The sequence below is a fragment of the Sparus aurata genome, chromosome 10, assembly GCF_900880675.1.
Source record: "Sparus aurata chromosome 10, fSpaAur1.1, whole genome shotgun sequence".
Classification (NCBI taxonomy): Eukaryota; Metazoa; Chordata; class Actinopteri; order Spariformes; family Sparidae; genus Sparus; species Sparus aurata.
Window position 1 is genome coordinate 6,110,406 of NC_044196.1, and position 26,409 is coordinate 6,136,814.

The following is a 26,409-nucleotide window of genomic DNA, read 5'->3' on the forward strand; positions in this document are numbered from 1 at the left end:
CTGGACACGGGATCTGTCATTGAGCTCATTGTGGGTGAGTGAACACTTAATAATCGAATACTCCAGACATCTAGTGAGACACGAAGTACAAACTCATGTCAATTAAACCAATCAGTGTCATCTTTTGTTCCCACCTGTACCTCACATAGTGCCACATGTCAATCAGGCTGACATGTGATCATGATAAATTCAGATAAATCGTCAAACTGGCTGCATTAGGTTCTGTATTTAGTGTTTATGCAGGTGTGTGAATCAGCTTTACTGTTAACCATTTACGAGCTCATGTGATACGATATATATGTGGATATTTGAACATAAATCTGATGATGCTTCGGACAACAGGACACGCCTCATGGTACCAGGGCTGTGTTAAGCCATGTCTCTCTTCCCTTGAAGTTATTTGTGTTTAACATTGAGGGTTAGCCAGCTAGTTTAAGCTAACTTTAAAAATACAAGGCCGGTAGCAAACTTTTGAAAGGTGATGTCCTCTGAGGCAACTGAGGCAGTAATCACCTTCCACTATTTCAGTTAAATACAAACAACCAATCAAAGATTATGTTCAACATTCATACTGACAGTCAAAGGAAAGATATCAGTCGCTGTCGATTCTGTAGCGCCCTCCAGAGACTTAAGTAAAATTCATGAACGTAGACTGTGAACATAAGTGAGTGTTCAGCAGTCACACACACAAAGGTCAAGCCAGTGCTCCTCACAGCCGCGTGCTCGTGGAGCAAAGATGGTTTTCCTCTCACAGATGATGTTCTGTATGCTCGTATCACATCATACACCTGGTTTTCATGTGCCTGACTTGACTTCATGCAGCTCCATGATCAACTGTTAGTTAGTTGTAAGAGCCAATGTTCCATGTTAGAGACTGATCTGCTGGTGAGGAACAGCAAACTGAAGGTCAGAGAGACTGAGTGGTCCAAAGAAAATCATTATAAAGGCAAAGATACTGTGATTACATGTTTCATCACATTCAGTTATTAGATTTACAGTTGTACATTTAGATTTGTGCAAATGTTTAGCTATTGGTGATTGTATTACTGACACTTGTTATAAACTTTTACCTTTGTTCATCATCAGGTGCTGCTTCCTCACTGGTCATCAGTCTATCTGGGCTGGACCTAAACAAAGGAGCAGTGGTTCTCCAGTGTGCATCTTCAGGCTGGTATCCAGAACCTGAGGTGTTCTGGCTGGACGGTGAGGGAAACCTCCTCTCTGCTGGACCTACAGAGACAGTCAGAGGTACTGATGACCTCTATACTGTCAGCAGCAGAGTGACTGTGGAGAAGAGACACAGCAACAGCTTCACCTGTAGAGTCCAACAGAACCACATCAACCAGAGCAGAGAGACAAAGATACATGTTCCAGGTAGGAAATTATTAAATTTGTGATGTGATGTTTTAGTGTCAAACAGCAGGTCCAGTTTTGTATAACTGTCATGTTATTCTGTGTTTTATCATTTCAGATGATTTCTTTGAGGTTCTGTCCAGTTCTTCTTCTACCACAGTTGGTTTGGCTGTTAGTTTGGCTGTTTGCATCCTGGTTATTCTGATTCTTGGCTTTTTTTGTGTGGAGACAAAACATATTCAGTAAGTCAGAGAATGACATGTTCTTTGTAAATGTCTCACATATTTTATACAGGCCACGAGATTTGGAGTACTGGTTTGTGGCAGCCCGCTTCTCTACTAAACCAAACCTTTCAGTGGCGATGCTGATGATCATGGTTGCCATTGTTTGGAGTTTCCTGTCTGCCTCTCCCATCATGGTAGCTTCCAGGATACCGTCAACATCGTCATCAAATTGCCGCCAATTGCTCTCTTTGCTGGCTGGAGGCCACTTAACCCGTCATTGGTGTTGTAGAATGCCTGGCACTTGGGTATCTTGAGCATGGAGGTTCTGGGCTCTGTGGGGTACCTCCTGCGTCTCACCAAGATCCTCTGGAGCATGGGGGTTCTGGGCACTGTGGGTTGATTCCCGGCCTGGTTCCTCATGCGTCTCTTTGAGGCTGTTCCTTGAGCGCTGCTCTGGCTGCGCATTCACCAAACATCCCATCTTTGTCTGGGGGATCTTCAGACCCCGTGAGCTCTTGCCGTGAGTTCTTGCAGCTCTTGCCGCATATACATACGGCGTTCGTTGTCGGTTGTCCGTTTGCATGGGTCGTTGCCTGGCTGTCCATCCGTGTGGGGTGCTCATTCTCCCCCCCTCTCAGGCTCCCCTGGGGGTATGTTTCTCTGGGACTTTTTGTAGCTGGGTTTGGGTTCTTCCTCACAGAAGATGCAGGTCAGGTTGCTGGCCTTCTCTCTCTTCCTCTCACTGGCTTCCTCCATCCTCTCCTCCCAGGGCACCGTTAGCTCCAACAAAATGACTTGCTCGGATGACTCTGAGAGCAGGACGATGTCTGGTCTAAGGCTGGTTTCCGTGATGTTTTCAGGGAATCGAAGCTGTTTTCCCAGGTCCACCCTTAGCTGCCAGTCCTTCGCTGCTCCCAGGAGGCCTGTTTTGGCTTTGGGTTGGGAGGGTAGTTGTTCTTCAGCTCGCATGAATGAAATTTCATGCCTTGGTGGTCGCAAGTGCTTATTCTGGTCGATGGCAGTGCTGATGGACTCTGCAACTCAGAACTGAACATGTCTGTCATTGTGTCTCTCAACCTTCTCTCTGCCCCTCCAGATTAGAAAGAAACAATCTGATCTGCAGCAGCTGGATGAAGAGAAGAAGAAGGAGGAGAACATGAAGAGACTGAAGGAACATCTGGAAAACAAGAACACAGAGGTTCATCTCTTTATCTGCATCCGTTTTATTCTGATTGATAGTTCAAGTACACAATGTGACCTTATTAACTTATTAACATGCAGCATATTGAACGTAGCTGACTGTATACAGATACTTGTTGTACTTACATTAACTGTCATGTTGTATAATTATTCATAAGCTTCAATGTTGTTCTCATGTCTCACTTTATCTTCTCTCACAGGTGAAGACATTAGAAGCTGAACTAGCCAAACATTCTCGGTTATCTTGGGTAAGTGTGCATGATTTAAACACAACAACGGATGTGTCCTCATATAAAAATAACAGTCAGTTATTGTGATATAATTATACCAAAAATGATCCCTCAGTGACTTTATAACTAGACTGTGAGATCAATGCTGAGACAGACAGGTAGACAGACAGACAGACTCTCTGCAGGTTGTTAATGTGTTTCTTCATCAGATTCATTAACAGTTAACTTGTGCAGCTCTGAACTCTTTGATCAGAGCAGCAGAGACAATCTGAATTTATAAAGAGAATTCTGACTAAATGCAGAGCTGAGACTTCTCACTTGTTTAGTATAAAAACAAGGCTTCATTTTCTTTACCATTTGTATCATACAGTAGTATTGTACGTTCAGTCACATGTTTTATGATACAGAGTTTCGAAAAGGCAAAACAGCAGAAGAAGGAAGCTGAAATTGAAGTGGAGAATCTGAAGCAGCAGCTGGAGACTGAAGAGAAGGAACTAGACACCAAAACCAAAGAGGTTTCTGTTTTTTCATCTTTTCCTCTAAACACTTGTTTGCAGCCTCGTTCTTGTTCGTTGTCAGTTCAGCTTCTCTGACTGAGTCCAAGTCACTTTCACAACCAAGTCAACTAAAGAACAGGTTGAAGAGGCTCAAGACATTAATGATTTGATTTGATTCTTTGTCAGACAAAGACCAAAAGTTGCATCAAATACTTTTACAATATCTATGCTGTATTTTTATGTCACCACTCGGTGGAGAGACTCATGTGGTTTTATTCAAGTGATGATATTATTGATCTGTGTCTTCTAAATCTGGTACAAACAACTGAAAATCATAATTAATGATTAGACTTCTATGAGCAGTAGGTTTTCCTGTTGAAGTAAGAAAAAGTCGGTTTTTTTTCCATAATGTGTTTTAAATCATGACACATTAAATGCATATTGAGAGTCAGTATGTACTGTGTTATCCTTCCCGGTCCCTAGAATAAAAACATGAGTTATTGCAAATAATTCAGCTGCCTAAGCAGACAGGTCATTTTGAAGTTTTATCACTTTCATCTATGGCATGGTTAGTATATACTGCATATGAGACACAAGGGGATCCATCTGTTTCTCATAGCAGAACCCTCTACAAAGAAAAACAGAGTCAAGGTTAATGAGGGGAGTGTCAAAGAATGCATCTCTTGGTTTTTACACCCTGTCAACAACTTCCAGACAGCCTTCCTCCTCTTGGGTAAGCTGTAATGCAGAAGAACAATTTATTCTCTCTGTAGTTTCTTCATGTAGTAAATCAGAGATTCAGCAGAATGAAAGCAGGAGACAACCTGGTTTTCATTCCGTCAGTTTTACTGGTCAAACCAAATAAAATCAGATGAGTAAAATACTAAAGTGAAATACATTTATAAAAAAAAAAAAAAAAAAAAAACAGATATTGCATGTATGAAATGTGAAGCCATTCAGAAGAAGCCATTTTTAAGAAAACAAAGAAATTCTCTACTCTCTTGTCATTAGTTCTTATATGTTCTTCTCTTTCAGTCCAAGTGGCAGCGTTTTAAGCAGCAGAAGTTAAAGGAGGAGAAGCAGAAGTTAAAGGAGGAGCTACAGAGGAGAGAGGAAGCTGAGAACAGAGTTCAGATCCTGGAGGAGGAGCAGCAGAAGAACAGGGAGGTTTGGATTTGTATTCTTCACAGAACCTTTATTTTCAATCTCCTACCTGATTCATTTTAATCCTCCTTCAAGTCTGACTCCTCCAAAATGAGACCATGAGGGTTTTCATCACTGAGTGTTTCTATCTGCTGGTTCTGATGAACACCAGTGTGTAACTGTACAAAGCTGTCTGTCTGTCTGTCTGTCACTGTTGCTGTGTTTCCTTGTTGTCTTAATGAAACACTGTGTCTTCACTCAACTCCAGGAGGAGAAGAAGAGGAGAGAGGAAGAAGTTCAGAGGAAGAACCAGGAACTTCAGGATAAGACTGACAAGGTTAATCACTTTCATTTAATCATGCACCACAGAAAACTACAATAGATGTTTTTTTAATTTTTGCAGAATGAATCAGAGCTTTACATTAGACTGAATGTGTAAAAAAAAAATTTAATACCATGTCTCTTTAACTAGATGGAGGAACACCCAGATGAAACCATCAGGAAGCTCCAACAGGAGAGACGAGATAAAGAGGAAGCTCAGAGTGAAGTGAGGATGCTGAAGGATCAGCTGGAGTCCAAGAACAAAGAGGTGAATGTGATCATTAACTTTATGAATTCAGATGACTTGTCCACTCAACTCTTTGTCTCTTCCACAAGTTACTCTGATTTGTCTCCAGCCTCGTTTGTCCTCACTTCTTAAATGTCTCACAGCTTTAATATTTGTTTAGTTTATGATAAAAAGTGAAAAGACAAATATCACAATATTATTCACTTTTGTATGTGTTTGCTTTTGTTTTTTGTTTGTTGTTTAGGGAGAATAAAAAAAACAAAAATACATTTAGCTATTAACTGAGGTTGATTGGCTGATATGGAATATATACATTGTATTATAATTATGGTGTAATTAATGTGTGTGCACATTAACATATTGTTGAGTGAGCACCGCGTCACATTGAAAATATATTCAAATCCTGCACAGAAGAGGAACAATTTTAATGTTACGGTAAGAATCTGATGTTAGAGGGAATCAGACTTTAAAGAAATGATCTCAATACTGAACATTTAGTTCTTTTCCGTTATTGGACTTTCTTTATCACCATGCTACCACAAAGGGAACTTGAAGTGTGGATCTTTTCTCTGTAATGTGCATCAGAGACACATTTCATTGAGTATACTGAAAGATTGATTGACATCCGCTACCTGTGACAACTAGTCACACACACATGACTTAAAGTCATCCCAGCTAGCAATTTATTGTTCTAAAAATGTTTTGAGCAGGTTAACTAGAATGTTCTTGAAAACGTTCTCAGCGGGAAGTTTTAAGTTCCCAGAATGTTCGAGGATAATGTTCTCTAAAAACATTACAAAAATGTTTAGTGATAACCTTCTTAAAATGTTCTTAAAACATTTTTAGATTAAAGTTTTTTAATGTTCTTGGAATGATACTATTTTAGAGTTGCTTTGAGAAAAAAAAAAAAAAAAAAAAAAAACCTATTAATGTTTTGCAGTAACTTTTCATTAAAATATTTAAACATTAGAACATTATGTCAACATTCCCACTTCTAAGACAAAAATTACCTCTGTAGGATCAATGATCATTTCCTTAACTATTGGAATTGGACTATTAACACATGTAAAAGTTTGATATCAATATTCAAAAGTCTTCAGCAGAATTATTTATTTATATTCTTTTAGGTAAAACAAGGGTTAGGGTTACGTTTTTTCAATTGCACTTTCTCCACTAGACATTCTGCTAGAACCAAAAAGACAAAGAAATCAACAAAAACTGGCCCCCAGATATGTGCACTTTAAGCCTAAACTTTAAACTTGTCAGGTTCTGGGGTAAACGGGGATACTCAGGGGAAAGGGGTTAGACCCAAACGCAGTAAATCAGGGGACAAGAGGCAAGAGCAGTAATGAACAAAAAGCTAGCTTTATTCTAAAGCTGAATGCGAACCCAAAACAGACAAAACAGGGAGGAAAGAACAAAGTAGCAACTGAACAGTGAAACAAAGTGCAAAGGAAAAAAGGGCAAAGTACAAATAAAAACCAAAGTTCAAATCAGAATGCAAAATGCAAAATCACATACCAGAGGGAATGGGAAGCCGACGGGAACAGAGACGGGAACAGAGACGGGAACAGAGACGGGAACAGAGACAGGAACAGGCGTGAGCAGGGGCAGACGACCCAAGCGCAAGACAAACAATGACCGGACAGGGAGTGAAGGAAACACACAGACTAAATACACAGACACTGATTACCAGACGAGGAACAGGTGAGGAGAGAGAGGAGGGAGGAGGCCAGGTGGGTTAACGAAGGGGAGGAGCACAGAGGAGCAGACCAGGAGGGAACAAGGCAGACAGACAGAGGGAGACAGAGGGCAGACCACAGGAAAAGAACAGGGAACTTTAAGGCACAAGAGGCATGAAAACTCAAACAAAACACAACACCAAATCCGGAATCGTGACAAAACTTAACTTTTTGGCAGCAATAATAATGTAAAACTAATAACATTCTGAAAACATTTTCTAAATGTTGCTTCAGAATGTCCTTTCTTTGTTTTCATGTAACATTCTCGGAATGTTTTACAGAAGAACATTCTACAATATGTTACCTCACCGACACCCCCAAAACATCCCGAGAATGTTACAACTAAAACTTCCTTCCTTTGTTAACATATCACATAACAGGAACATTTTAGAAAAATGTTTTAGGATTGTAGGCCTTAATAATATTCTGAAAACATTTTCCGCATGTTGCTTTGACAGTTAAAGACTCGTAGTCACTGACTGAGTCTGCTCTGGACTTTATCTCCAAAGGAAACCTTCAGAGCTGATTCAGACTGACCTCAGGTCAGATCTTCATTCAGTCTGCTGCTGCTGGTCACAGCTCTCATCTTCACTTCACTACTAACTGCTCTTTACAAGCACCGGACATTTAAAATGTTCTGTGGCTTTGTATTTATTTAGGTATTCAACCAATTGCAATGTACGCTGAGTGTAACCAAATTAGATCACATGCACAGATAATTCACTCTGAACAGAGAACTGAGACAGCAACTCAACGACACAGAGACTTCTTATAGAGAAACAGCTCCATGATGCTACGAGAGCTCTAAACTCCACAGAGCCTTTAAATCACAATTTTACTGACTGAATAATGGTCATAATAAATCACTGAACTATCTTTAATAACAACATGCCTTTCTTCATCTCTTCCTTCCCAGTTTCACAGTAACCAGTCTGTTCCAGTCCAGTCTTCTTCCTCTCTGGTAAGTTGTGATGTTCTGTAGAAACTCTGAGGTTAACTGTTATAGAAAATAAGAGACTGAACACAAAACAATCTTAGACAGACAGAACTGTGCAGCACTGAACAACACTGACTTCAGGAGACTTTAGAAACAGTTAATTAATAAAAAATAATGTTTGTTTTTTTAAAGAGTAACTCTCTGGTCTGCTCTCTAATCTCTCTTTCTTCTTTCTGTTTCACTTAAAGTGGCCAGAAATGTTGATTCAGTTGCAGGAGAAGCTGCAGAAGAAGATCACAGAGGTTTGTCTTTGTGTTAACTTAACTCTAAAAATCTTTACAACCACCTACCTGCTTCTTTAAATCAGCCTCTAACTAAAGGCAAGGCAAGGCAAGGCAAGTTTATTTGTATAGCACAATTCAGACACAAGGCAACTCAAAGTGCTTTACAGGCACACACAAATTACATTAAAAGACAAACATTTCATTTAAAAGACATTAAAAATTGCATTATAAAAAAAAACAAAAAACAAAAAAAACTCAGAGTAATAATGCAGTTCAAAGACTTCAGTTAAAAGCAGTGGCAAAAAGAAATGTTTTAAGTCTTGATTTAAAAGAGGTGAGTGTTGGAGCAGACCTGCAATTTTCAGGGAGTTTGTTCCAAATATGTGGTGCATAGTAACTGAAAGCTGCTTCTCCATGTTTACTTCTGACTCTGGGGACTGAAAGCAGACCGGTACCTGACGATCTCAGAGGTCTGGATGTTCATAACACGGCAGCAGATCAGAAATGTATTTTGGCCCGAAACCATTCAATGCTTTATAAACCAACAACAGGACTTTGAAATCTATTCTTTGATAGACAGGAAGCCAGTGTAAAGATCTAAGAACTGGAGTGATGTAGAACATGATGGTTTTCATTACATTATTTATCAGATGTCTCTGATATATATCCTTATTTAACTTATCCAACCTTGTTTGTCAGTCACAGTTGAGACATGTTCTCTTACATGTCTCAGTGTAAGACCATGTCTGTTATCTCAGCTCCAGAAAGAACACGACAGGAGGGATGTAGCTGAGAGAGAAGTTCTGAAGAAGGAACTGCAGGACAAGACTGACCAGGTTAATCACTTTAGTTGAATCTCTGTGAATGTGTTCAGCTGTAGTTTCTTCTTTTCCAGATCTTTTCATCAACACATTGCGGAGTCTGAATCCTACACACACTCTTGCCTATTCTCTATTGCACTATTCTTCCCCCGGAAGCTCAACCCTGCCTAACCCGGCCCGGTTGACTTCCTGTATGGTGAGGACTGCGGAATCTGAATTTTGTGCAGAGCTCCTGGCACTATGTAATTGCATCTTCTTACTTATTTATTGGCATTTACACTAATTTGTCCAATGTTGTACTGTTGTTGTTATATGCGGTGTCCTTGAGTGCTTTGAAAGGCGCCTTCAAATAAAATGCATTATTATTATTATTATTATTATTATTATCGATTTGTTTTCAGCCATCTCATAGTTTGTTCACCTGAAAAAATGTTCCAAGCTGTCCTTTCTCCTCATTTTGTGCAAACGGAAAAGATCTGCAAGTTAGAAAGAAACAAGTCTGCACACAATGGGCCACTGTCAGTTCTTACCAGCACTCTATAACTAATTATTTGACAGTCTCAAGTGAAAAAATTAAGTCTCATTTTTGAAAAATAAATGCATAGTTCCTGCATCACTTATTGCTCTAAGAACAGATGTGGACGGTCCTGAATGTTGTCCTCAAGATGCTTTCAAACCTCAGTCCATCCTTCTTGTAAATGACTGATCCTTTGTAGAATGCTCCTTTCATACCCAATCATGATCCTCTCACCTTTTACAATGAGCCTGTTCACCTGTGAAGGATCCAAACTGGAGTTTTTGGAGCATTTAACAACTTTCAGGGTCTTTGTTGCTCCTGTCCCAACATGTCTGAAACATTTGAACAATTCAGAATAAGCATGGTGTACAGAAATCAATTGAAAGATTAAGATTTAACGTTTTTTGGAGTATATGTTAAAACAAGTTATGTTTTACATGGCATCCTAACTTTTTGGAATGAGTGTTATATGACAGACAGAAAAACCAACGTGTGTTTGAGTCAGCAGTGAAACAGTTCAGGTTCTGTCAGTCTGTCACTTCCTGCTGCAAGATCAACATCCATCTGTCTGTTTGTTGTCTGGAGAAATCTGAGAGGAAACACACACACGCAGGCATGGACGCACGGACGCACACACACACACACAGTACAGTAAAGATATGTTTTATTATTGTGTTTCACATTTGTAATTCAGTCTGTTTAGAATTCGGTCAGTCATGTTGGATTTTTTACCAGACTGTCAACGTCAGTTATGTTTTTTCTATTTGCTCTGACTCATATTGTGTTCTTTGATGATTTGTTGATGATCACCACATCTGTTTTTATTTACACATTTTCTGCTCAACAAGACAAATATGATTCTGTGTATTATCTGAACTTTATTGACACTAAGAAATATATTTTAATAAAGTAGAGTGGAAGGATGGCCGCTGCTCCTTTTTAGAGAACAATCATAAATGTCAGTGAACATCAGTGGATTTTATGGTGCACCAGGATTCAAATTCAGAAATCATGATGAAGGTAACGTTCACACAATAGCATGTTGATTGGCCTGATTCTCTCCTGAATTATATGGAGATATTCAACAAACTGAAGCTACCACAGTTATATATTAGTAAAGTCCTGAAGAAAAGAAAAAAAATACGGAAATATTCATGTTCCTGTTTTTATCCTAATGTCCTTATTTTGAGACAAACAGTCACTGACTTCCCAATCAATAACTGACCAGAACTCTTATTGGAAGTTTGCTGACTTTATTTTGTAAAACATGGCTTTGTGTTCTTCCTACTGAGGAACCACTTCAGTATTAATGCTCAACATTTCATTCTGAAACTGAATTAACTTTAACAAAGAAAACAGTTGAAAAATACAACTCAAAATAATTATAACATTTTCTACGTCTCTAAAGTCTCTGTTCTCTCACTACATTTACCTTCCTGTTACATCTTACTGTATTATTTCAGTTTATTAGTTCAGTTTGTTCTGCTATTTTGGGACTAACAAACAAAACACGAACATGGTTGACACAGTAACACAGCAGATGGTTTAATGTGAATATTTAAACAGGCTAACTTTATGTTTCCTTATATACATTCGAGACACATCTGACCTTTAAGCTTCTCAAACCATAAACTATTAGTTGTGTCCACTGAGCCTCCTGAAGGCCTCGTCTACAGACATACAGACATTTTCTCGTGTGGTTTGTGTCTGAGGAGCTCAAATTATCACCAGCATCTGTGACTCTAAAACAGAACACAGAAAAACATTTACTGACTGAGAGAACTGACATGAGGCTCTTTAAAAATAGTCGATGCATCAGTCAGTCAGTACCTCTGTGGTTTTTAAACTTTGTCTGAGTGTGAGAAAGTCAAACAGCCACTGCAAGACTGAACACGTAGCACAGAGAAGCTAAACACCAAACTTAAACTATAGTAAAATTCAAAAACATGAAGATGAAATGTTAAACAATCTTGGTGATTGTATCAAAACCAAAGCATGACAGTGGATTGCAATGACTAAACAAGCAACTAAGCAACTAAACAAACTACAAGTTTGAGTTACTGCTGTGTATCTCTGAGTTTCCCACAGTGAAGCAGTCCCACAAGCAGCAGCAGAGGCAACATCAAAATGGTGAAAGCAGTCCTTAAGACGAGAAGAAGGTAGAATGAGTGATGTGAGAAGGGACACGTCTCTCTGTGAAGAGCTGCAAAGACAAAATGAATCTCTATTGGGCTGTTGTTTTTTTTGCTCTGATTTTCCTTATCAAAAATTAGTCGATGGAAAGATTGCAGACACACTACAACATCTTAATCCAATTTTAGCTACTTTAACATTGAACTGCGTCATGTTTTACCTCTGACAGCCAACCAGCTCTCTGGTGATTCTCCACCTCCAACTGTCTTACACTTGTACCGTCCTTCATCAGACTTGGAGACACTGTGGATGATCATCTTTCCTGTAAAAGTGCTCCCAATATGGACCCCTTCTTTATAGAATTCAGCTGTGAGGTTGGAAGAGGTCGTCTTGTTTCTGCAGCTCAGAGTCACATTGTTGCCCTCCGTCACAGGGCGGACAGGACTCTCCAGGATCACAGAACCAGCTGGAAAACAAAAGATTTGTAGCATGTTCTGAAATTTGATGAAGTACAATTTACTTCTAACTCTCCCCAAATTGTCTTTAACATTTAAAGAGATGATCTCATGGATTTAAGTGCTTTAAACATACCTGTGACAGTGATGTTGACATGGTTGCTCCTCTCTCCTCCTTCAGTCTCACACCAGTATTCTCCACTGTCTGTTGGATAGGCTCTTTGAATAGTGCAAAACAGTACTGACATCTTTTCATCGCACACCCTAATGAACTCCTCTGTGTTCCTGATGCCTTTCAACTGAGTGGAGCCATCAAGACCCTCACAGTGAAAAAAGACGGACTCGTATTCATAGACCTGCAGTCGGTTTGACACGATACGAAAAGCTGCATCTGACACAGAGAGACAGCAGAATAAGTTACAAAAGGAAACATACATTACAGGACAAATCAATACCAATCTGCACCTTGTGACAGAATATGAATGTAATTGTGAATGTTCTTGATTTTGATCAGCTTGTTATGTGTATATTTAGCTTTGTCTCAATTCTGCTTACCTCCGTTCTGAACGTGTGTGTCCAGCAGAATGAATACAAACATTACTGGATACACAAAGAAAACAAAATCTATGTCAACCATATACTTATTTACTTTGTACAGTATACTGTATATACACAGAAACAAGAAACCTGAAAGTCAGTACTCACACAGTCTGATGCAGAGAGCTGCAGCCTCCATGTTGTCTTGCTGCTGTCTGAATATCAGACTGAACTACAGCTCAAGTGTTACGCAGATGACAATTTCCTCTTCCTGTTCACTATATTTCTGATGTTGATATAGAAGCTGAACTCAGTCTTCAACATATAGCAGTGTAGTCCAGCCCCATGACGAAGTTGTAAGGAATCCAACCATGAACTGCAAAGGGACGTCCATAAGTCTTTGTTTTTGTACTGGTTCTACGATGACGTGATGGCTAAGCCATGAAGATTGTCAACCTTTACCTCCTGTGAGTAGTTTGATCATTGATGCAACATAACTTGAAGCATGACGTGCATACGGGACAGATACAATATGTAATGGTAGGTTTATTTCTCCTCCAGTGAATTTCTTTAAAGCCCCTGTACAGACTTTTCATTTAGTGTTGATTTTGGCGGCCCCGCTGGACGAAAGCGGTAGTGTTTTGCCGGAATGGAGACTGCATTTCCCATGAGCTCTAGCGCCCACTGTCGTGAAGGCGTTTGTCTGGCCGGCGCGTGTAGATTTGTTTTGGAAACGTCGGAAAGACGACGGGACTTGCTTTGAAAACTTTTTCTTTTTTTTTTTTTAGCAGCTATCTGCAGCGTGCATATGGACGAGGTAATGTGTCTATTTGTATTTCTACTTAATATAATATGCCGCCGGTGAAACAAAGTAATGCTGCTGTTGCACTGCAATTTCCCAGCTATATATATTACCCACGGTGCTACAGAGCTAGCGTTACAGCAAAGTCACATTGATTGTGATGGATGTTTTGTTCTAAGTAAGAGACTGAATCATTTATAATGACAGAGGATATTACCGATGCATCGTTGCAGGTCGGCAGGGCTGAGGCATACACACAGCTGAAATGGATGCGTGATCTAAGACGTTTGTTGTCGTTTTCACGAGTGTAGTATCTAGAGCTAATCCAGTGGTAACGTTAGCCAGCTTTGTTGTAACAACATAAATTCACGTATTGCTGTAAACTACGTCCCGCATTACATTTCATAAATGAAATAAAATTTACAAACCTGTCGAGGAGGAATCGGGCAAATTCTGGATCCGACCCTCCCTTCAAGCCCTGCAACTCTCTCCATCTCTTGAAGGAATCGCCAATGTTTATCCGTGTTCTAGCCCTAGCTCGATCGGATTCCCTCTTGGCCTTTCGTTGGTCTTCGGTTCGAATTCTTTTTCTTTTCTTTGTCTCATTATCAGCCATGACAAAAGTTTTAGCTCGGTTAGCACTGGCTAGCGTCGCAACAAAACAGCTATGCCGTATCCTGAATGTCGTCAGTTCCGGTCTGACTGCCGTAAATCGTTTTGTCAGTGGTCCGACCCGACCAATGCCTTTCAGAGGTATAGAATTAGACTACTTAGAAAAAGCGTATCTTCACGCTGATGGGCTCATTTGCTGTTGTAGGTAACAGAGACACATCAGCAGAAACCAGAGACTTTTCTATATCCAGTTAAAAACTCCGTACAGGGGCTTTAAATAAGCAGTGACACATATTTTGTCAGTCGTTGATGAAAATGGCTGTGTCTAACCAGAACATAAAGCTGAAAGACAATCTAACATTTTGCTTGCAGTTACAAACTCTTTTGTGAAGAGCTTTTACAGTCAGCATTAACATCACATAGTTTAAAATTGGATGTGTATGCTGCTTGTCTTCAATCAGCATCTAATCAATGTGAACCTGATAAAGAAGACCTGTAATGCCCCCTACAGTAAGCAGTCCTCATGACACCCCCATTTTGACAAGTTGACAAGACATCCAAAGAACAGTGTTATCTCTCCTGAGCTTTTTGTTTACAGCTGTAATGTTTTATACAAGCCTTCAGTTGCCTGGCAACAGGCTCAAAGTTCAGTGATGTGAAACTCAAAGTGAAACCCGACAGAATCACAATCCTGTGTGTAAAGTTAACTGATTAACCTATTAATATGTATTAATAAATACATCATCTCAGCCATGGTGCTCATATGTAAATCTGAAATATAGCTGACTTTGCTTGTTAATTTGTTGATTCTGGTTGAATTCAATCAAATGCATCAATTTGTAGTTGATAACCTGGAATGAATCAGGGTCACAATCTATCAATGATTTACAGACTCTCATCACACAGCTTTGGGAAGTAATCAACACACCATACTACGGGTATGTCTTCTTCTTTATTTATGTTTGCTTGTTCTACATATTTCAATCTCTATTTTAGATACACTGTCACTTTCTAGAATGAAATCAGACCTGTATGTAGTTTATAAACGAGAAATGTAGTTAAATGTATAGCGTTTGGATTACTTAGTTCCTTACATAGAGATGAGGACATGGGCCATCTATGTTGAAAGGTGTAACAAGTATGATTTCATATATGTCCACACATTTATTTTGATAGTTTGATAGAAAGAAAATTGCCAAGATTTTGTGTGCTATTTCTTTTTTTTCATACACAACACCAGAAAAACATTACTACATCAGTATAGGATACAGGCCATCTCAGCCGCTGCTACTTTGATTTCAACATTTAAAATTTGTTATCATTTAAATCTGCCTCACAAGTTCTTCAACTTCACAGAGATGAAATACTTAATAGGTGGCCTGTTCCTTTATGCCTGCTCATGAATGGCTGAATTACTAATTTTACCTATTCAGCCATTCAAAAGCATTTTTTTTCAAACACCATATCCTTGGTCCATTTTCAGAGCTGCAGGATGCCTCACCAGATCTACAGACTGTCCTTTCTTTTACTGCTCAGACCCCTGCTCAGTTTTTGGGTTTTAATTCTGCTCCTGACACACTCTTGTAAAGGTACGACCATTGAATTAACCATTATTTTTCTTCTGAAAAAAAAAATAATACCATTGATTCGATGAATCATTTTAGTGCTTCATGCAACATTAATGAGAGTATCGGGTTAAATTTATCAATAATAATAATTAATGGTTATCATGAATAACTATTGATTCTGATAAATAATAAGCCCCAATTTACATTAGATCGCCTCAGGGCACCACGCTTAAAGAAGGAAAAATATAGCCAATTCACCAATCAGTACAAAATGGTACTAAACTGTCAATATGTCACTCTGAGTTATAACTCACTTAATAACTACAACCAATATTACCATAACAGCTGTAATGGTCACAGGAGTTGTTTTGGAGTCCTTGGCAGTGTAGAGGTTGGTAAAATTCACTCTTTACGATTTTAAATAGACAGCATGAGAGTTCAAAAAGTGTTTTTTTAACACAAAGACGAAAACACACAATCTAACTAGTACCGTACTAACAAGTACTATATACAGGTGTAGAAATTCTTGCAATTTCTACAGAGCACATTCAACTTGAGTCTATAGCAACAATAACAAATGGCTTGAACTGCAGTCAATAACCTAAAAGATTTTGGTTAATTAAATGGGTTATACATTTGAATGATAAATCAATTCTTACCATAGTGTAACTGGTTGTAAGTCCAAATCAGTGTCTACTCCCTGTTGTAGACTAGTGGGGTAAATGTAAACACTTTTGGCTAAAGGGTTCAGGATGTGAATCTCAAATTTTAGCACTGGCCAAATTATGCTGATATTAACATTGCACATTGCATCGCCTCACGTTGGGCACCATATGCAGTGCTTCATGCAACATTAAGTGAGTTTTAGGTTACATTTGGCTGTCAATAATTATTAATGATTATAAGGGATAATTATTGAAGTAATAAGATCCAATTTTCATGAGATCACCTCAGGGCAACACCCATGATGAAGGGAAAGAAGCCAATTCACCAAATCAGTCTCATAAAAGAGTACTAAACAGTCAGTTTGTTACTCTGATTGATAAATAACTTAATACCTATGACAAAAATTACCATAACAGCTAGTAATTGTCAAACGATCTTTGAGTCTTTGACAGAGTAGACGTTACAAACATTCTCTCTTGTACAATATCAAATAGACAGCATGAAGACTCAAAAGTATTTTACTTAACACAAAGATTAAAACACGTTTGTGTGTGCGTGTGTATGTGTGTGTATGTGGAAGAACAAAAGGAAAATGATGGCTAGGGTTCAAGTTTGGACAAAGGAAAACCACAAACAAAATGGCTGATGAAAAGGAACTACAAGATGGGTGATCGAGGGTTGGACTCAGGTCCAAGATGGTGGATCGCCACTTGTTTCACTGAAAGGGGAGCACAAAGAAACAATGGTGGTGTTCACTTCATGCGCTCACTGATATCACATGTGAAAAAAAACATAAACTGAGTTCAGTCTAATTTGAAAAACACAATGAATGATTTCATCTGTGGGTCCCAACAGCACAAAGGGGCAAATTACTTTGTAATTAAACATGTTTTTGCCGTTGCAAATGATATGAGATAGTGTTAATGATAGTGTTAAGTTTTAAAAAAGGACCCACAGGCAAAACTCAGGGCAGGTAGGTTGTAGAAGCGAAAGTCAGGCACAGAGAAAAATCAGGCAGACCAATCAACAGCTGAAATTTGGCGGAACTTACGTTCTTGGTCAGATTGCCCAGGAGCCGCAGAGCAGGAACAAGATGGAGATCTCTGAGTGGCATCTGAGAGGCAGGGCCAAAGCAAAGATGGTCTGGAGGCTGATTTTGTTGCTGAGTAGACTGTGGAGGCTGGCAGGTTAGCTAAAAACCATGCCAGGGACTGGTGACTAGGCTTGAAGACAGGAGGCCTGTGACAGGTCAGCAGATAAGGAAGCTGGAATGGCTGGAATGTTGGCAGTGGAGTCAGCGGAGTCAGGGGAGCAAGAGCCTGCTGGAACCCAGGAAAAGGAGATTGCTGTTGGGCAGATCAGAAGGCGGGAAAGTGGAGATCTTTCTGGGTGTTGCCAGGGGCTGTCTACTGTGGTTGCTGTGATTCAGGGACTTCAAGCTGGAAGTCGGTAGGGACGGTTACCTGGAAATCCAATTAGTAATCGGGAGAATGAGTCATTTGGGTTACTGATGGTTGACAGGGAGCAGACAAGTCGTGAAGAGGAGGAGCTGGGCAGGTGTCTCAACAATTCCTTCTTGAGGTTTCCCTAAAGGTGGTTCCAGGGCCAGGAAAGGAACTGGTTGCCTCTGTAGTTTCTAACTGGCAAACTGGCTGGATGCTTGTGTTGGATTCCACTGCATCTACACAGTGGTTAGCAGACTGAGGAGCGGTATTAGGTAGGAGGCTAGAATGCTGGTGGCTAGCTTACTAGGGAGCTAGAGGGGAAATAGCTGTCTGGTAGGTAGACTACTGCACTACTGCATTGGAGGCTATCATGCTGACTCAGGCAAAAACAATGTTAACCTTTGTTTCTTCAACACTTCCCTGTGTGCCATTCCCAGTGCCATCTCCTTGTACACTTTGTGGCAGTCTCTTTTATAATCTCCCTAAATATCTGTAAGAGTTTAACACACGTTATATCACTCCTTCTCAGAGTCTCAGACTCCTCAGAGTCTGCTGGGCCCTGAATGGTCTGTTCACATCAAGGTTTATGACAAAGGACACTTTCACAAAGAGTTGGTCGGTTATAGAAGTAAAAAGTAAGCTGAGCAAACATTCTAAAACCATGACGGATGGAGTTATTTGGTTCCTTGCATGTGTTTATTTATGCTGCATTGCAACAACTGGTCACCGATTGTAAAATTTCCCTCTATCTGGAAGAGCTCACTGATGATTCAGTCCCAGCCAAAATGTCTCCCCCACTCACTTTACTATTGATTTATGGAAAACTGCTATGATTGGTACATCACTTTTAATTTACTTTTAAGACAAACATTCTTGGAAACTGTCTCCTACTGTTGGAATTGATAAAGACATCTATTTCTTTCCAGGTCAGTCTCACTTAATTGGTCAACCTGGGTCAATACTGACAGGAATTGGCGATGAGATCATTTTGCCATGTCACCTAAAACCTGCGATGGACGTTAATGCAGAGACGATAGAGTGGACCAGACCTGACCTGGAGCAGAGATTTGTCCATGTGAGGCGTTCTGGTCAGGACCTCGTAAATATAAAGAATCCATCCTACAAAGGAAGAACATCACTGTTTCCTGGTGAACTGAAGCAAGGAAACATTTCACTGAAACTGTGCAAAGTACAACTTTCTGATCAGGGAACATACGTGTGTGACATTCCGCTTATGAATAAAAAGTCCTCTGTTAGGCTTGTTGTTGGTAAGTTGTCAAATACAGTAGCTGTTGATGTGAACGACATGATTTAGATTCCAAATACAATATGTGTGATAAGGAAAATAAAAGCGGATGCTTTACAAATGTGCACATTTTACAAATCGTTTAATGATGTTTCATTGTATTGATAATAATATGAATATTGTTAATTTTTTCTCCAATGTTTATCAATGTTTTCCTTTTCCTTCCTTTCCTTCTCTTTTTGCTCAGCATTACATACTGCATCAGTACCTCTCATCAGTATATCAGGGATTGACAGAAACAGAGGAGGGGTGATTTTAAACTGTGACTCTAACAGCTGGTATCCAGAACCTGAGGTGTTCTGGCTGGACGGTGAGGGAAACCTCGTCTCTGCTGGACCTACAGAGACAGTCAGAGGTCCTGATGACCTCTATACTGTCAGCAGCAGAGTGACTGTGGAGAGGAGACACAGCAACAGCTTCACCTGTAGAGTCCAACAGAACCACAGCAACCAGACCAGAGAGACACACATACATGTTCCAGGTAAAATTATTACTTTAATGATGTGATCACTGTTTTGCCTTCAAATAGCTGAGGTCCAGTTTTCTATAACTGCCATGTTATTCTGTGTTTTATCATTTCAGATGATTTCTTTGAGGTTCAGTCCAGTTCTTATTCTACCACAGTTGGTTTGGTTGTTAGTTTGGTTGTTTGCATCCTGGTTATTCTGATTCTTGGCTGTTTTGTGTGGAAGTGGAGACAAATCATATTCAGTAAGTCAGAAATTAATCAAAGGTCTTTGTACATGTCTGACAGGTTTTATACAGAATAATGATAGGAAAATACTTTCAGTATCTTACAGGACATTTATGACCCATTACCTGATTGTAGTCTAAAATGTCTTATATGCTTTGACACCTTCCTGAAATTCAAGAAAGGTATTTTATTTTATTTTATTTACAGGAATGAAGGCAGACCGCTCTAAATGTCGCAAAAGTAAAGATCAGTGTGGAACTGGAGAAGAAACAGAAAGACAGCAGCTCATGACACATGAAACAGTGCAGACAAAGGATCTGAACAAGGGACAGGCTGCAGGAATCAGACCAGAGGTACTCATGATGTTTGTCTTTATCATGTGTCATTGTGTGGTTTTTCACTAATTTGGGAAAGACAGACAGACAGGCAGAATCTCTGCTGGTTGTTCATGTACTTTCTTCATCAGATTCATTAACAGTTAACTTGTGCAGCTCTGAACTCTTTGATCAGAGCAGCAGAGACAATCTGAATTCATAAAGCAGAATTCTGACTAAATGCAGAGTTGAGCTTCTAGTTCAGTAAATATAAATTGTCTCTCTTTGCTTTAATCCCAGTTTGAAAAGCAGCAAGCTGAAGTCCAGCAGCTCCAGGAGCAGATTCAGAAGATGGAGACTGACCTGCAGACCCTGATGGAGGATCTGCAGTCCGACACATTGGAGGTTCATGTTTGTAACTTCACCTTCCTGTAGATTTGTGTCTAATCAGGAGGAAGAGTCAGTGTGTGACAGTCCAGTTGTGAGTGTGCTGCTTCTCTGTAGAGGTGGTAGTTTCTGGGCTTTCTTCATCAAAGGTGTCGGTGTGTAGTATGTTGATAAATGATTCTGCGGAGGCAAGGATGGTGGAATGTTAGAGTAATCTATGTAATCAGTAATCATTGCCAGCATCCGTCCAGGCACGGCTGCTACCCGGGTTCCTCAAATTTCTGACAAAGTTCTGGTCAATGCTTTGCCCTCTGCTCTAACAGAAATCCTATCGCCTTCGATCTTGGAAATCTACGAAGTACCACCACCCTTCTCCTTTTTAAAATCTAACACTACATCGTCCCACTTATTCCAACTGGTCACTTTGGTGGATTGAGGGTCCATCTATCCAATAGTAGAAAGAGAAGTTAGTCTGCCTCGTCCTATACATTATCTAACTTCCGCTGAGGTCACTTCTTGGAACTTACAGCCTGAAATGGACCGGATTGTCTCTTCACGCTTATATCGAAATGTATATCTTAAGTTAGCTCTAAACAACTATCATAAGAGATAAATTCAGTTGTATTGCTCCATATGAGCCTGTCCTCCAGCTAACCTCCGATGCACACACACAGAGAGCTGTTTAATGGCTCCAGGGCCCCTAGATATGTAAACATCACATCTGCCATCTCTCTTACCTCACAGTAAGGGAAAACAACTATCACTATTAAAGTTAGCTCTGAATGTGTAAGTGTGCAAACACCTCAAGTTGGAAATCATGAATCACTTTGCTGATTCTCATCATTTTGTTCAGTTCAGTTAAAGACTCGTAGTCACTGACTGAGTCTGCTCTGGACTTTATCTCCAAAAGGAAACCTTCAGAGCTGATTCAGTCTGACCTCAGGTCAGATCTTCATTCAGTCTGCTGCTGGTCAGAGCTCTCATGTTCACTTCCCTACTAACTGCTCTTTACAAGCACTGGATATAGATTTAAAATGTTCAGTGACTTTGTATTTCTTAAGGTAATAAACCAGTTGTAATGTACTCAAAGTGTGACCAAATTAGATTTCATTATGCATAAATGCACAGATAATTCATTCTGAACAGACGCGACAGCAACAACTCAAGGAGGGCTCTTGCACTAAGCACAATTGACTTTGTACACTGGCGCTTGTATAATTCCTATTTTGCATTCGGCGCACATTGGAATTTTCCCTCCACAGATGTACGTCCTTAAATTAGGGAATGAATTTGCGCTCCTGGGGGCGGTGCAGCGAAAAGAGGAGGCGTGTTCCAGCGCAAACCTTCACTGGTGCTATTTTGCTGCTTCAGAAAACAATTCTGCAACAGACCAGAAAAAACCTAGACTAAAGTCAGTGGTGCTTATTCAGATGCTTTTTTAAGGGCGCATGCTTGGCCATAATGTAGCATGTGCTCAACGTGCATACACTTTGCTTCTCTCATCTACAAGGAAGCAGTTCCCATTTTTGCAAACCACACATAATTACAAGGAAAAATACTACCACAGGAGGGAAATCATTGTGGTGTCTATGAAGATGTGAAAAAATAGGCATAAATCTAGCATACACAGTTACCCAAAATATTCAGGCTTATTGTAGTAATGATGGATCAAACTGACCTGTTTGACCAATAGTCGCAAGACACATAGGTATATAATGACACCTGAAAAAGTGGGTTGTTCGTCAGAAACCAGGAAACAAAATTCTGAGGACTGCGAAATCACCTTTACCATCATCTAAGTTCATTAAAAACCTTACTCTTCAACTTACCAGTTAAGTTGCGCTTGCTCACATTTTTCTCTATTGCACAGTGAGATGGAGTACGTCTTAGGACAAAGAATTAGACGCGGAAGGGAGAGGGTCTACCGGCCCAGACAGACCAATCTCTCCCTCAGTGAGGAGGAATGTAGGCGTAAGCTACGCCTGACCCGACAGACTGTGACAGATATCTGCCATGTCCTGGGAGATGAACTGGGGACTGATGCACCCTGTCCCTATGCCCTCCCTGTTGCAGTGAAAGTTACAGCGGCGCTGTATTTCTATACGTCTGGGTTGTTCCAGCACCCCCTTAGCACCATTGGAGGCATTTTGCAATCTGCCATAAGTTCGGCTATACACGCAGTTACATCAGGTCTAGTCCGACATGCTGGGGAATAATTCCCTGTCACACCTCACAGCCAGGAAAGAACGAAGCAGGCGTTTTGGCGAATTGTGGGTTCCCTGGTGTCCTTTGTGTTATAGACTGCACCCATGTGTATCTATGTGCCCAATCAGAAAACACACTGATATATATCATATATATTACTAATATACAAGTAATTTGCGAAGCTACTTGTAAAATCACCCATGTCTTTGCGAATTACCCTGGTTCAATCCACGACTCATCATACTGGCAAACTCTGCCATTCCTGCCATCTTCGAGGGGAATCCCCCCTTGGATGGATGGCTGTTAGGGGACAACAGCTATCCGTTAAAGACATGGCTGATGACACCATTTATTATGCCAGCAACAGTGCGTGAAATGCTATATAATCGAAAACACACAGAAACACGTAGTGTAATTGAACGAACATTCAGCATACTGGAAATGCGCTTCAGGTGTTTGGATAAGTCAGGAGGCAGTTTACAGTACAGTCCTCAAAGAGTCGCAGCATTCTTTGTGGCATGTTGTGTTTTACACATTTCCATGAATCGTGGATGTGTTGATGACATGAATGAGGAAATATTACAGGACTTCAGGAGATGTGATGTTGAACTGCATGTGCCGATGCCATTTAACCCAAATACCCCAGCAGCAGCACAGGAGAGGAGAGCTTATTTGACAGAAGAGCTGCATCATCTATAGTGAGGTAAGCAAAGTAATCTCAGTCTAATGTTGGACTACATTGCAAAAATATCACCATGCATTCATGACCTTGTGATTCAGTGAGAGTGAGCCCAAAACATCGGAAAGTATGTCTTTGTGGCATTTCTTTATTTACATTTTTGTCAAACTGAAAAATAAAAAGCAAACTGTTCGTAAATAAACAAAAAATAAAAAATACAAACGGAAAATGAAAAGTTGAAAAGATTTAAGCAGAAGAACTAATTATTTTTCCCTCTGATATGCGACGCGCCCGCCGTAGCCGTGAGGGTCCAGGAGTGGCAAGGCGCAATGTGCTCCTAGTGGAGTGGGCGGATGGAGATGGAGTCAGGGGAGGCCCACGCTCCATGGCTGCAGCAATCCTCTCCAGACTTGAGGCGATGCGCCTGAGAGGCCGCAGCAACATCGCCAGCCGGTCAAGACGGGCATTAATACTTTGCCGCATCCCGGACAGCTCCCGCTCCTGCATGTCAAACTCGGTTTGCTGGAGCTGCAGGAATGGGTGGTCCTCCAGTCTGACAATGCTGCCACTGCATGTAGTCGGTCTGGATCCTCTGCTGCGACTTGGTGTTTGCACTGCTACCTCCTCAGCTGGCCCATGCGCACTGTTCCTGAGGCCAGGGTCTTCTTCCTGTGAAACTGCGCTACATTGTTTTGATTTATTGTATGGCTGTGTTATATTTATTTCATGTCAATAATGATTAAAAAGATTTTCACAAGAAATCTCTATGTATGTGAACTTGATTTGTAAGTGTACCTTGGGGTTGGACAGCTGGTGTATTGGGTTGGGTGACGCAGTGATGTCCTCTGCTGGTGTCAGGTCCTGAGTAGAGGCAGATCCACCTCCAGTTATACAGCGTGTCCGATTGTTGCCAGCAAGCTTGGACTTCCCCCGACTTCTGACGTCGTTGTAGCTCTTGCGGCACAGGTGCGATGTCCTGGGGATGCCAACTTTAGAAACAATTGTGGTAATTTCCTCCCACGCCCGTTTAACCAAAGCTAATTTGGATGGATTTCTCTCATCCCCATACAATGCCACTTCTCGGTCTTTTACGGCCCTGACGAGAACATCGGTCTCCTCGACTGTGAACCGCTCCTGGCGTGCGCCTGGCAAATTCGCCATTATAATAGCAATCCGCCACGGAACAAGCGCGCCTGCTTTTAAAGGGAATGTGAGATGACGCTCTGATTGGTTAATTGCACGTTACGCCCAAACCACACCTATGACTAATGTAGCTACTTCAGACCAACCCATTTTAGATTTGCGTCAGGCGCAAGAGTCATTTATCCCGCCGGCAAGGTAGCAACAGCGCCTGAGATCCGCCCACAAAGCTACTTGTGTTTTTCGTATGATACTTGCGTTTCAGATCGTTAAGATAGAGCCCAGAGACTTCTTATAGAAAACAGCTCATTGGTGCAACGAGAGCTCTAAATTCAACAGAGCCTTTACATGACGTTTTTACTGGTTGACATGATAAATCACTGAACTATCTTTGATAACATGTCTCTCTTCATCTCTTTCTTTCTTCACAGGATCGAAAAAAACACATCCCTTCCACCAAGTCCCCCACCCCTCTGGTAAGTTATCATGTAGGATTGCTTTTAATATGCTCACATGTTTCCTGATATAGAAAATAAAAGATTGAGCAGAGTAAATACAAAAGATGAAGTCACACAGCTGAACTGTGCAGCACTGAACAATACTGACTTCAGGAGACTTTAGAAGCAGAATTAAAAACAAAACAACATGGATTCATGGTAATCACAGTAATGATAATTAAAAGCACATGTTGCATATTGGGAATGCGTTTGCTTTAATAGAATTATGTTTGTTTTTTAAAGAGTAACTCTCTGGTCTGCTCTCTAATCTCTCTTTCTTCTTTCTGTTTCACTTAAAGTGGCCAGAAATGTTGAGACAGAAGTTCCAGGAGAAGCTGCAGAAGAAGATCACAGAGGTTTGTCTTTGTGTTCTCCACTAAAGATTTATTTACAGCCACCGACCTGCTTCTTTAAATCAGCCTCCAACTAAAGTAGAACATGATGGTTTTCATTATTTCCATCATGTTTCTCACATATATGAATGTGTAACTTGTCCAACATTGTTTTTCAGTCTCAGTTGTCATGTTCTCTTACATGTCTCAATGAAAGTGTCATGACTCTGGTTTTATGTCTTTTATCTTGTCTTGTGTCTTGTTTTCCCATGCCCTCATGTGTCCTTTAAGTTCTCCTGTGTATTTTCCTATGTTCCCTCTGGCTCCCTCTGTCTATTGCTTGGTTCCCTTCATGTTCTCATGTGCTCCTCCCCTTCGTTACCTCACCTGTTGGTCCACCTCACCTGTCCCTCGTCTTGTCATCAGTGTCTGTGTATTTAGTCTCTGTGTTCCCTTCACTCCTTGTCTGGTCATTGTAATTGTCAGCCTCTGTCTCGTCCATGCTCCAGTTCATGTGCCTGCTCCTGTCTGTTCCTTGTTTCCCCACGGTATGTGTTTTTGGATTTGAGTTTTGCATTTTGCCTTTTGATTTGAATTTTGTGCTTTTTGGTTTGTACTTTGTCTGCCTGTTTTTGGCTGCTATTTTGCCTTGCTTTCATTTGCTACTTTGCCTTTTGACTCCCTTGGTTTTTGTGAAATTCAGCTTTTGTTAAATAAAAGCTCGCCTTTTGTTTCCCCACGCCTTGCCTCTCGTGTGTTACTGCATTTGGGTCCACCTTCCCCTTTCCATAGTCTTCCCATAACCCCCTGCCTGACAGAAAGACCATGTCTGTTATCTCAGCTCCAGGAGGAACACGACAGGAGGGATAAAGCTGACAAAGACCTTCTGAAGAAGGAGCTGCAGAGCAAGACTCACCAGGTTAATCACTTTAATGTAATCTCTGTGAATGTGTTCAGCTGTAGTTTCTTATTTTCTACGTCTTTTCATCAAGGCATGTTTTTTCCTTCTCAAAGTCTCTGATGGTTTATTTTTATGTTTGCATTTACAGCATATTAAACGAAGTGAAGAACAAGAAATGTATATTATTAACAACAGAATTGATATGTCTACTCAACCCACA

The 26,409-nt window shown here is 40.4% G+C and overlaps 1 protein-coding gene across 1 annotated transcript in view; it reads left to right on the top strand.

Moving 5' to 3' along the window:
- LOC115590466 (lamin-A-like) overlaps nt 1-26,409 on the top strand; it is a 48,594-nt gene that overhangs the window by 15,147 nt on the left and 7,038 nt on the right. The window contains exon 5 of the mRNA XM_030431830.1: nt 26,130-26,207. Coding sequence (XP_030287690.1) covers nt 26,130-26,207 — 78 coding nt within the window. The remainder of the gene's footprint in view (nt 1-26,129; nt 26,208-26,409) is intronic.